Below are 12,431 nucleotides of genomic sequence, written 5' to 3'. Positions count from 1 at the left end.
GATGGTGTTTATCAAGTTGCTCCAGATAATCCTTTTTTTTTTTTTTGCAATGGGAAGGAATTCTTTCTGTGAGGAGACCTAAGATTCCCCTCTCCTTATCATGTAACCCCAGAAGAACTCTGAGAGGTTCCAGATGGTTGCAGTATCACAAGAACTGTCGCCTTATTTCTTTTAGGTGACAGCTAAATGTCGAGGTGTTCTCACTCAAGATCCGGTTGCCACAACAGGGGAATCTAGTCACCATGGGAACAGTAATCTAATTACATTACAGCTGACAGAACTTTCCCACACCAATGGCATGTTCCTCTGGAAGCAGCTCTTGATGATGGGTGTGGATGGTGGCCACATCGATGTCTGTATCGTCACTTTGGGCACCCTTTGCGTTTCCAGCCGATCTGGGTGACTGCATCTACAGAGTACAAAAGACCGCCACTAATGTAATCTCCCTTGATGTACACATGCACTGTGCCCCACAGTTGCCCCAAGTCCATTTTAATGTGGCCTGACGATTAACCCCCTCCCTTTTGTCACTTTTGAAGAGAGAGAGTTGTGGAAAACGCCCGCTCAGATGTGTACGCCGGGCAGTTCTTTTTCCGGTTCTTCACACATTCCTTGGGCAGGCACGGAGGACCCCTTTTCGGTGACCTCCATTAACCCCAGGGTCACGTGACCACCAGTGCAGTACCCTGCCTTCCAGACGAAAACAACAATCTTTAGAAGGCAAGACCTCGCCACCTGGCCAGCTGCTAACCGGATTAGGCGGGCCTCGGCAGCGCTTGAGCCGGGCCCGTAATGACAAAAAACAACACTGACAAAGCCAATAAAAGCCCAATCTTTGTTATACACCAAGGACAATATTAAATTGCTGGATCTTTCTGTGGCCCAGGGCAGCAGTGTGGCAGAGTGGTAAGGAGCAGGGTCATGCAAGCGAAAAGTTGCAAGCCCAGTTCCCAGGTGGGGTCTTGTTGTTTTACCCTTGGGCAAGGTGCTTAACCTGAATTGTCTCAGTAAATAGCTAGCTGCAAGAAGGATAGCGTGTCTTAATGTCAGCTGTATCAGTCGCTCTGCATGAAAGTGTCCATTACTCTAATGTAGTAGATCATGAGTCATTCTGAGCTGTTGAGACAATTCACTGTACAGCATCTGCTCTGTTCTTATTTACCTAAATTCGGTTTGACCTGCAGGAAGTATTGCTGTAAACTTGCATTTCTGACCCAGAGTGTGGTTTTCTGTTTGCCTTGCCTGCAGATAAGTTTTACAGTGTGATATTTTCCTTTTCATTTTTTTTTCTTTTTTTAATGCAGGATTGTGACCTCCTTGTGATTTCTGCCGGGTGCTGCTCCAGGTCCGCTGGCATCTCGTGGAAAGGGTTTTCAGTGTGGCATTGTAGGAGGGAGCCAAGGAAAGAGGACCCAACTATAGCTCCGGAGAAACATCACCCTTATCTGACATCACCTGCTTTGTGGGAGGGGCTAGAGGATAGAGGCTGTGACTTGGCGGATTTGGTGGGAGGAGCCCTCAGTTGTGATTGGGCGAGGTGTCCCCTCCCCGCATGGCATTGCTGGCTGAGCCGCAGCTATGGACGCTGAGGCGAGGCCCCATCCCTCATGCCTGGTGAGCCCGCTGCCTGCCCCACCATGCTGAGTGATGCATCTGCAGTCATCTACATCGTGCTTGAGCTGGTGATCGCCGTGCTGGCCGTGCTGGGCAACGTGCTGGTCTGCTGGGCGGTGTGCCTCAACAGCAACCTGCAGAGCATCACCAACTTCTTCGTGGTGTCGCTGGCCGTGGCCGACATTGCCGTGGGCGTGCTGGCCATCCCCTTCGCCATCACCATCAGCACGGGTTTCTGTGCCCACTTCTACGGCTGCCTCTTCATCGCCTGCTTCGTCCTGGTGCTCACCCAGAGCTCCATCTTCAGCCTCCTCGCCATCGCCATCGACCGCTACATCGCCATCAAGATCCCCCTCCGGTAAGGCAACCATGGGCATTGTGGGAATTGTAGTTCTGGCAAGGGTTCAGTTAACCCTTTAGTGCGTACGGTCACACAGATGTGATTAGCCCTTTCACGTGTACGGTCAAACCGGTGTGAACAGAACACTAGATTGGAAAAATTGTAGCTAGCATTAGTTTTGAGGAAACAGTGATTTAACATTACAAAGTATAGCAAATGCGGCAGTGAAAACTTTGAGAAGCTTAATAACGCTAACGAACCATGTAACCTAACAGGCGCAATACATAGCATAAAATAAGTCACGTACGAAAGGGTTAAAGCACTTGTAGGCATAATATGTAGTGGCAGTGTTCCTCAATCCCACTGGTTCCACTGGTGTGCCGGTTTTAATTCCAGCTGGGGTTCAGTGAATCAGGTTTGATTGAGCTGTAACTTGTAATTTAATAGTAATAATAACTGTAATTTGGATTGACATCTTTGGACACTTACCCGCTAGATTTGCCACTGGAGTTGGGACCGTGGAGATACAAGTAAAGGCATAACTCACCATGTTTTTGTTACTCTTTGTGCCTCTCAGATTAGCAGCACAGGTCACACTCAGGATGACTGATTAGGTTAATTAGCTGTTCAAGTGATTAATGGTTACAGGGAAGACATAAACAGAAGATGGGGAAATGGCATTGCAGTGCTGTGCTAATACTGTTTTATATATTTCTCTTCAAAGAGGACTTTTGTATCACTATACCTCTTGTAACAGAATCAAGCTTAGTAGCCTTTGAAATATTTAGCATCACCGGGCAGCTGCAGGATTCACGATTTATCGCTGGAAAACTAGAGTAGGGTTCGTGCCTTTGTTAAAACAGAGAATGATTAACTAATTGCCCCGTGGTCAGGGAGATGCATTTGAACATCTCTCAGCACTAAGAAGCATGTGATTTATTAGCGTTGCATGCTAGTGGAGGAATCATAATGACTACAGCAAATGTGCTGTTTTGATCTTTATCATTACCATTAATCAGAGTGGCGCAGTGTGCTTAGCGCGACCCGCAAGATGTTGAACTTTTTTTTGCTTCTATTAAGCACGGAAGAATCCCGAAGCATTATAATTCACAGTGTTCCGAGAAGGCCGGCAATTATTCACCTTGAAAGATATAGCACAGCGCCGAGGCCGGGTGCTCGGGGCCGTGGACCGCATTGCGAGCAGCGGGCGGAAGCTTCCGGCACCTGCGATCTTCGGGTGCCTGAATCGGACCCTAGCTCTATTCCGGAATGTTCCGGGGGCCTCGGCGATGCCGGCTGTCCCCTTTCTGCGGGAGACCATGGCAGTGCCAGTTACTACAGCCTCGGGTATCAGTCTGTAGTCTGTATTGATTTATGAATCTCCCAGAGGCAGCAGTGTTTGATCCTTCTGTTCACAAACAGCAAGACATCTGCTGCGTGTTCCTTTCAGCCTCTTGAACAACATTCTCCAGTGCAAAAAGGTTGACAGTCTGACCTATATATGGGAGAAGTATTTCCAGGAAGGAAGGGGTATTCACTCTGGTTTTTATTTATTTATTTTTTTTATTTTTGGGGGAACTTTAGGTTACAGGACATAACCACTGTAGTAAATGGCAAGCTAAAGTTTAGATATTCATTGGTGAGAATAGATTTTTCCCACAAGGCTGGCTCACCCAGGAACAATAAATCAGGCACTCTGTGGGACTAATAGATTAAGCAGACCACAGCTCCTCCAGCCCATGGCCAGCTCCTCGTTAAAGACGCCCGCCTCTGTACAGAGCCTCGTCGGTCTGTTGGATTGGACCGTTTAAGAGTTCACAGCAGGAGGAAGGCGACTTCCTCCTGGACGGCAGAAATCAGTCTGGAGAGGGATGTGTGGCCATGATTGCAGTAAATTGCGTCTCCAGTCGAGTAGACACTCATATTTAAGATGGTGTGAAGGTGCGTTTCCATTTCCATAGTGATGTATTTGTGTTTTTTTTTTTTTTGATAGATGTGTAATGAACTTTCCTCTCTGTTCACTGTGGCGGTTTTATTTATTTTTGAAGAGCATTATGGAAAGTGTACTGTCTAGACTGAAGGTCATTTCACATCTCCATCCTTTCTCATTTTTGCGTGTCTCTTCCACACATCCTCCTCAAAATTAAACCAAGGGCAATGCAGGGACAAAAAAAATCCCACAACTCCTGGGTCTTTTTTGCGCTCAGATAGTTTGTCCTTTTCCTTCCCTCGGATGTGTTAAAGGTTTTTGTCCACATCTCTAATTATGTATCCCCGAGGCACGGGTTTGTTTACTTAAGGGTGACCTTTGAACTTTAACATCTCGAGAATGTGGCAGAAGCCGGCCAAAACACTCAGCTGCTCTCCCACACTGACCAAAAGGCAGACTGAAAATAGATCCTCCTTCCAAACACTGACATTTAGCTTTTTTCTTGTTTATTCTTTTTATTTATTTAATTTTTCAGAAGTGCTTATTTTCCATCAATGATTCAGTGAGTAGGTACTCTTTTTAATAGGCTCTGTGAAAGTTGGTTACCTCTCAAAGCATGTCCTCCTCGGGGTATTGGACTGCTTCCCCTCTGTTGCCCATGTTTTTGCCTGTCATCCCTTTTGTCTAGTCATTACTACCGCCCACTTGAAGGCTCCCTTAGCTCTTCGCTTATCTGTGACACGACAGTGTGACACATTCAAGCACACGTGAAAGCAAGTTATTGATCTGAAAATAACATCATAAATAGAAAACACAAAGTAAAACAAAAGAGGTTAACAGGTTAACAAGATTGTCTGGTATGTGTTTGTATTTCTGACCGTGTGTATATATATATATATATATATATATATATATATATATATATATATATATATATATATATCCATGCACAGAACCATAGCAACAGTGGAGCCAGTCTCCGCTGATATGATCAACACTGTAATCTCCTTTGTTGAGTTCTGGGAAGCCGGATTCAGAAGCGAGGTTGAGGGTGGCGACGACCCATCGACAGGTGTTGATTGCACAAAGGCCTGGGGGCCTGGTGCCTGTGAGTGGGGGCATTAGCGTTGCCAAAGCCAAGGAGCAGAGGCACTAAATCCAGGGTCAAATAACCCCCACCGCCCCTGTCAGGATCCGGAAGCGGGGGTATGAGTCACCACGGCACCTTTAGCGGGCGAGTTCTCAGAGCGGGGACGATTGGCGGATTACGCCAGCGCTGCCTGGCTGCCCTCGGCCAGACGTGGGCACGCGCTCCTCTGTTTAAATTGGGTTACACAAGCTGAGATAAGCCAGAGTTCGGTCAAATCCAGCCACCTATTTAGAGCAGTCACACATATTACAGCGGCCCTCTCTCACAGTGATGTCATGGAGATATTTTTTTACCACTCACTCTCTGTTTCAGACGTTCCAGTTCCATTGTAAATATCTACATAATACAAATACATGCTACAGTGGTTTTGTCCACAAATGGAACCGCACTGTCAGAAACAGGAGGTGTGTGTATATGTATTTATTTTGGTTATACAGAGAGAGCCAGAATTTGAGTTTGAGTTTTAACCCCACTTTATCACATCTTTACAGATTCCGGGAACTGAAAAAGATTCAACCTTTTCTTCAGCTTCATCTTTCAGCAACACTTCCATACTTGAAACAGACTTAGGGATTGTGTGGTGCATGTATAAAATTGTGACAAGACACTAAATCTGACTTAACAGAACCAGCCCCCTTTTTTTATCCATATATAACCCTGCGTGTCAGGTCATTTGCTGGTTCCGTCGAAGTCAGACAGTGATGAATAAATCACCCTTGATTTCTGTTTCATCAGAGTGATGCATAAGAGGCATTAAGTAGGTGGAGAGCGTGGTGTGGTGAGAAAACAGTTGATTATCTGTCGAATCTAAGCGACGCATCTCTGCAGATTCTGAAGATCGTTTGAAGTAAAAACCACACGGAAACTGTAATAAATAAACCACATAAGAACCCTCAGTAGAACGGCTAGCCTTTTAGCCTCAGCGGAGCTCGGAGCAGGTGACTCACCAAGAGACTTTGGGACTCTTTGACTCTTCTTTGCTCCAACATTGGTCGTCTGGTCATCTGTACTCACGCCAATTGCATACTCAGTTTCATATGTGTGAGAGGCATATATCATTGGGCAGATTCCCTCCGTCTGTGGATGTGCTGTGTTAATAAGGTTCAATTGTTAATATTATTCTTAATAAGCCACATGAAATCTGGTCTGTTTTATGTATGTACTCCAACGACTCTCTTCTGTAGATTTTTCACAGAAAATTTGCTTTATACTTACTATATTGCTCTTATTTACTTTATTATTTTGCAGGATATAGGAGTATGAATGAGAGCCTTCTCATGAAAGCCTGTAATAAACTCATGAGATGTCTGCTACTGTTTAAGGATACAAGAGCGAGTGCTTGTAGGCTTTGTACAGTCGGTAAATGTCAAATGAAAATGGAGCTGTGTAATTCCCTGTTGAAAAAACCTGTAAGCACTCAAGCTGTGATCTTGACAACAACAGAGATCAGTTGTCCAAAGTGATACGATTCAGGAGCTCCTTGCCTGAATTCATGGGACAGGTTGGAGCTGCTCTCTGTCATTGCCTGGTGTTGACAGCTTAGTACGTGTGTGTCAGCTCCACTCAGCAATACACATCCTTGAAGAAATTATAGGATGTCTTCCATTGGGGAGGGAGAGGAGGGCTCGTACTGTAAAAGCCTGCTTGTCCTCAAATGCCTGCCAATAAATTCTTTAAGCTGTCCACTGGCATCCGCGCACTCGAACGTACACAGCGGAGAGTTTTCGGTTCTCAGGATGTCGGCTGTGAGTCCTTGGCCGGGAAGTCCGGGCGCACTTCACTTCATAAGTGGGAAAAAAAGAGACCTTGTGACTTTGTTTTCTAATAATAGGTTCCGCTGTCATCCCAAGAGCATGCCATATGGACTCATCGCTGAATGGAAAAAAACTCCATCCGGATTCCTCCGTCCTTTCTTATTTATTTATTTGTTTGCGTTTTCCCAGGTACAACAGCCTAGTGACAGGCCCCCGCGCCAGAGGGATCATCGCCATCTGCTGGGTGCTGTCGGTGGTGATCGGCCTGACGCCCATGCTGGGCTGGAACAAGCACACGGAGCCCACCAACAGCTCCTGCCCTGCGGGCATGATGGCCTGCCTCTTCGAGGAGGTGGTGGTCATGGACTACATGGTCTACTTCAACTTCTTCGCCTGCGTGCTGGTGCCCCTGCTGCTGATGCTGGCCATCTACCTGCGCATCTTCATGGCGGCGCGGCACCAGCTGAAGCTGATCGAGCTGAAGGCGGTGCACGGGGAGAAGTCGCGCTCCACGCTGCAGAAGGAGGTCCACGCCGCCAAGTCGCTGGCCATCATTGTGGGGCTGTTCGCCGTCTGCTGGCTGCCCCTGCACATCATCAACTGCTTCACCCTCTTCTGCCCCCGCTGCGCCCGGCCGCCGGTCTGGATCATGTACCTGGCCATCATCCTCTCGCACGCCAACTCGGTGGTCAACCCCTTCATCTACGCCTACCGCATCCGCGAGTTCCGCCACACCTTCCGCAAGATCATACAGCGCCACCTGCTGGGCCGGCCGGAGCACTTCGAGGCAGGCGGCGGGAGCACCCGCACGTCCACCCGCACCAGCATGGCGGACTCCTGCAGCACCAAGGTGAATGGCTTCGCGCTGGACTCGTATGCCGAGCACAGCAGCAACAGCAGCAGCGGTGGCGGGGGAGGGGGAGCGGCGGCCTCCGACCCCTGTGCCAGCCACAAAGCCGCCAGGGGGCCCCTGGCCAAGGGGGCAACGCCCGGCACCCCCTGCCCCCCATCAGGGTTCATCCCCAACGCTCACTTTGTGGACGTCCCCCTGACCCCCCAAATGAGGCAGCCGCTCCCGCCCCCACCCCCACCGCACGTCGCAGGACGTCCCATGCAGAACGGAGACAAGCGCCACGCCCCCCTGGCGGCAGAGGTCACGGAGGTGAAGGAGAGCAAGGAGTTCTCTCCCATCCAGGTGAAATCGCTGTTCTTCACACAGACAGGCCGCTGTCCGGAGCTCACGCAGGTGTCCTGATGGCTCAGAAAATGCCTGCCAGCGCCCTAGGCACTGCTGTATGCCTGTAGTATTTATTTACTTTGCCAATTGGAAGGAGGGACCAAAAAAAACAGTCAAGTCTACAGACATAGTGAAATTGGCAGGGTTGTCTTTTACGTTCACACCCCAGCTTGAAGGAACAGGAGGGGCGTAAAATTCACCAGACCCTCATTCCTATCTGGACATATGCCCCCCTGAGTGGGGAGAGTGAGTTGGGGGGGGGGGGGGGGGGCTGACTGAATGAATGACAGGTATGAATGTTAAGGCTCAGAGCCACTTCTTTTCAAAGTGTTTTAATCTTTCCTATGTCAGAGCTGTTTGGGTGGATCTTAATATGTGGGGCCAAAGGGTGGGGGGGGTGGCTGCAGTGGGGCCCCAGGCCAGTGTGTTATCTGTCTCATGTCAGTTAACACCCCCCCACTTCCCTCAGGAGGAATTCCAACAAAATGCTCAAGGTCTTAATTACTCCTACAGGCTACCCCCCATCAAAGGACCAACCCACACCACCAGCGGGGACACAAACCCTCACCAAAGCATCATAACGAACAGGCTGAGATGCTCTGGGATCCAGCAAATTCGCAACAGGAATGTCCATTTAATTAGCCTGTTCTATTTGACGTATTTGTAAGGGAAACGCAGTTCTGAAAGTGTGGCAGAAACGTCAGAGTGGACATTGTTGAGTGTGATTGTATGATTGTTTTATAATAATTGTGCTGTTGTTGTTGTTGTTGTTGTTGTTGTTATGGTTGTTTTTTTTTTTATTTATGTGTTGTGTCAGGTGTTGAAACGTTTAAGGGCCTGACGCAGTTCTGAATGTGATGTCACAATACTATTCTCTACCAAGCTGGTTAGCAGGTTTGGAAGGTGTTCCATTGCAGCTAAATGAGCCAATAGAGTTCATAATATCAAAGGAAAATGTGAAACTGTTGAAAGTCACTGTGCCTTTGGCTGCTCAGACAGGTAAAAGAAAGCAAATGTCAGGTAATTTTTATCAATTCTCTGATGAAAAAAGGAGGGATGTGTGGATTTCATCTGGTTGCTGTGGAAACTGGTGCACATTTCATCAAAGATTCCACGCTAATAGTGCTTATTGTACCCCTTCTTAGCTAAACCTAATTATGTTGCCATCAGCAAACTAATGTCATTTTCATTTTGTGATGAGAGGATGCTTTTTTTATGTAGGTAGGGACAAAGTCATTTTATGATAAAGGTGGAAAACTAGTCAGCTGGCTAGCCAGATAATCTAACTAAACTGCCAAGCTAGCCAGTCAGTATTAGTGGTCTACTGTGCCTAAAATACACAACTTTTGATTTCAAAGTCAGGGTAAAAAAAAAAACGGTTTTGGGGGGGGGGGGGATTATAGCTTGCTTACATTTTAGTCAATGGCAAAACACACAGAACTGCATTCAGCAAGGCCACAAATGCTTCTGTGAGACTAGTGCTGAACCGTAATGAGGAGGTCCCTAACGTGGCCTGTAGCTTACCTGTAAGAATTTTAATTATGTGCCAATTTCACCTGCCTTTCAGAGTGGTGGCTTGCGGCATAGTCGAGGAGACAGACGATTTACCTTTTAATGAACCACGTTAAAGTATGAAAGCAATGGTGTAATCTGTGGTCAGAAAACCAAAATGATAACTGAAGTGCATAAGACATAACATGATGGGGCCTGGATTTTGGATATTTGCATTCAGTAGTGTCTCTTAATTATCACAAACAGAACACGGGATCAACTATCAGTTTGCTAGACCACCTATCTGTGTTTGGCCTGGAATCTGCCATTGCATGTTAGAAGGGCAGACAGATTGCTCTCAACGCTTTGAAGAGGGGTAATAGCTCTTTCAGAAGAGAATACCTTGTCAGTAATGAAGATAGAACGTTCTGGTCAAAACACTTAAAAGTCTGTACTTTCATGTCATTGTTGCCTCTGGTTTCCTAATGACTCTATTTTTCAATCAGCACCTTCTTAAACTGAATAACTGGTCATCGTTGCTTTTGCTTTTAAGTCTATAAAACAACAAAAAAACCACAATTAATATTGATAAATTAGGTATTTTTGTTTGTGCCTCTTCAGAAATATGTTCACCCACTTCTGTGTGAGCTTATGGTGTACAGTGTTTCTCAGACTTTGGGGGGCGGGGGGGAAAGAGATGTTGTTGAATACCTCCATTTTTTCAATATAATTGTTTTTATTTAATAAAAAAAAATGTGTGTACTTGATCTTTGTCAGTTGATTACACACCTTTCTTAACTAGTAACTACTGCTACAACCATTCACTACTTGGACGAAAAAAAAATCCTGGAAGGCCCACAATGGATGTTCCTCAGAAAATGATAAGCAAAAGGCCAGAGTAGAATGCTGTCTCTCGGGGCGATGCGGTCGCATTCCGTGGCCTGGGTTTGTGTGTGACATCATCAGCTGAGAGTTCTCCTGAGCTTCTCTCCTCTTTCCCAGCCTGTCCCCAAATCACATCCCAGGTTGGTGGCACGCTGGATTTTAAAATGTGTCCCCTGAGGGTTTTGCGAATAAAACAACACTAAAATTATAAGGCTTTTTTTTTTTTTCCTTTCCCAGCCGGGCCAGAGGCCTCTGAGAGCTGTGCACGCTGCTCTTTTCGACAAAACATTGCAAACATGAACATGGCCTGGTGATATTAATCTCTCAGCTGCGTCAGGCTGTGGTAGTGCACACGGGTCCCCTTCAGTAAGGCCTGGCGTTGTTGTCTGTGCCCACAGAGCAGTGTTAAATCAGTGGCTGTATTCAGGCTCGGCGCCAGGAGAAAATACAGAGGGGTGCAATTGCAATCCACAGGGGGGCAGAGAAAGTCATATCTTAAAAAAAAAAAAACAAACATGATAAATACTATGTAGGCATTGGGATTTAAGGAGACAACTAGGGGTGCACTGAGGTCCGTCCCCTAAGCACCCCCATAGCGCCGGGCCTGACTGTATTTACATACAGAGCAGTGGCAGCCCATCCAGACACCCCAATCAGGTTAAATTACGTTACATTATTGTCAACAGACTATTGGAGGAGTTGTATGTTTTTGAAAAATCCTTTTTTCCCCTGTTTTTTTTTTTTTTTACATTTCATACAAAGCATTTTTTAAAATTTTGTGATAACATGAAAAGAATTCATCTTGTGGAATAAGACCAGCAATAAGAGTGAGACAAGCAATTTCAAAGTCATTTTTCAATAACCGTCTACTCAATACAACATACCAATGGATATAGGGTGGGGATTTAAATGTCTTTACTAGAATTCCTTGGTATTTTTTACATAGATGTTGTTGTGACTTTTGATATACTTGTATACCTGTTTGTAGAAGGCACTTATTTAAAAATCTGAAGAATGAAATTTTCTCATTCGGTGGCTATGTAGCCATACTCTTCAGTTGTATACTTAACTATATATATTTACCCTAGCCCCAGAGGCTATTGCATTGGCCTCCTCTGTCTGTATATTTGACTGTCCATTTGTGCACTGGTATACCTCAGAATCAAGCGGTCATTTAAAATCCTCACCCTAGGAGTGCTGTGTCAATGTGAGCAATGATTTGCTCCTCAGTGACAGACTAGAAATCAGCTACTGGGGTCTTCCCATTCCCTTTTGTAGCGTACGTGAAGCTGAGGGGCTTTAAAAATGCCCACTAGAGGGAGCCTGCAAAGATTTGAGTTACACGGCAGCAATGAAGGTCTGCAGTGTAAGATTGAACATGTTACATGTCACTTTGGCTAGGGTAATACAGCCTGGTTATAGCCTGGTATCAATTGTAAGCAGATGTATGACATGTACAAGCTATTGTTGTTTTGAGTAGCGGTGTGGTATAATGGTTGGAGGACTACACTCACAACCAGACTGTGTCATGTTCAGACCTTGGTTGACATGCTACTGTTATGCCATTAAGTGAGGTACTTTTCATGACATTTTGACTTTTTATCAAGGCAATTTCATTAAGATTTTCATGGCAAAAAAAAATTGAGTTAAGAAATGAAGAACATGCATTGGCTTGGCAGTTCTCCAGTAAGACTATAATCACACCTTGCAACTGAAAGAAAGCGCAGATAGTTTTTTTTCTGGGTGTTGGGTACATGATGTCCATTTCCCTCCCCCTTGCCAATGGTGTGCATGCTAATCTCTCTAATGAACACTGATCACAAGGGCCTCCAGTGGCTGTGAATTGTATCAGACCGCATTGGAACGCTGCCAAAATGCCGTTTCATTTAATTACCCAGACTACCCTGCTGCCTCTTGATTAGACGAGTCTACGCCGAAGACAAAAATGTCGAAGAGAACATTGCGCGGGGAGCTCTTAAAAGCAGACCTCCGAGCTGCATGCGGTGTGTGCACGGGGCTATAATAATAAA

The 12,431-nt window shown here is 46.1% G+C and overlaps 1 protein-coding gene across 1 annotated transcript; it reads left to right on the top strand.

Annotated features, from left to right (window-relative positions):
* The first annotated feature begins 1,637 nt into the window (after positions 1–1,637).
* Positions 1,638–8,043, top strand: adora2aa (adenosine A2a receptor a). Its single transcript, XM_036526144.1, has 2 exons — positions 1,638–1,972; positions 6,978–8,043. The coding sequence occupies exons 1-2, from the start codon at positions 1,638–1,640 to the stop codon at positions 8,041–8,043; spliced, it is 1,401 nt and encodes a 466-aa protein (XP_036382037.1).
* The last annotated feature ends 4,388 nt before the right edge of the window (positions 8,044–12,431 follow it).

The sequence above is a fragment of the Megalops cyprinoides genome, chromosome 4, assembly GCF_013368585.1.
Source record: "Megalops cyprinoides isolate fMegCyp1 chromosome 4, fMegCyp1.pri, whole genome shotgun sequence".
Taxonomy (NCBI): domain Eukaryota; kingdom Metazoa; phylum Chordata; class Actinopteri; order Elopiformes; family Megalopidae; genus Megalops; species Megalops cyprinoides.
Note: the sequence above shows the minus strand (reverse complement) of the source record. Positions and strands in the feature narration are given on the sequence as shown.

What these genes read in the sequence shown, in the direction of transcription:
- adora2aa (XM_036526144.1), top strand. Translation starts at nt 1,638, where the DNA reads ATGCTGAGTGATGCATCTGCAGTCATCTACATCGTGCTTGAGCTGGTG. An exon ending in GCCATCAAGATCCCCCTCCG is followed by an intron (nt 1,973 to 6,977) that starts GTAAGGCAACCA and finishes GCGTTTTCCCAG; the next exon opens with GTACAACAGCCTAGTGACAG.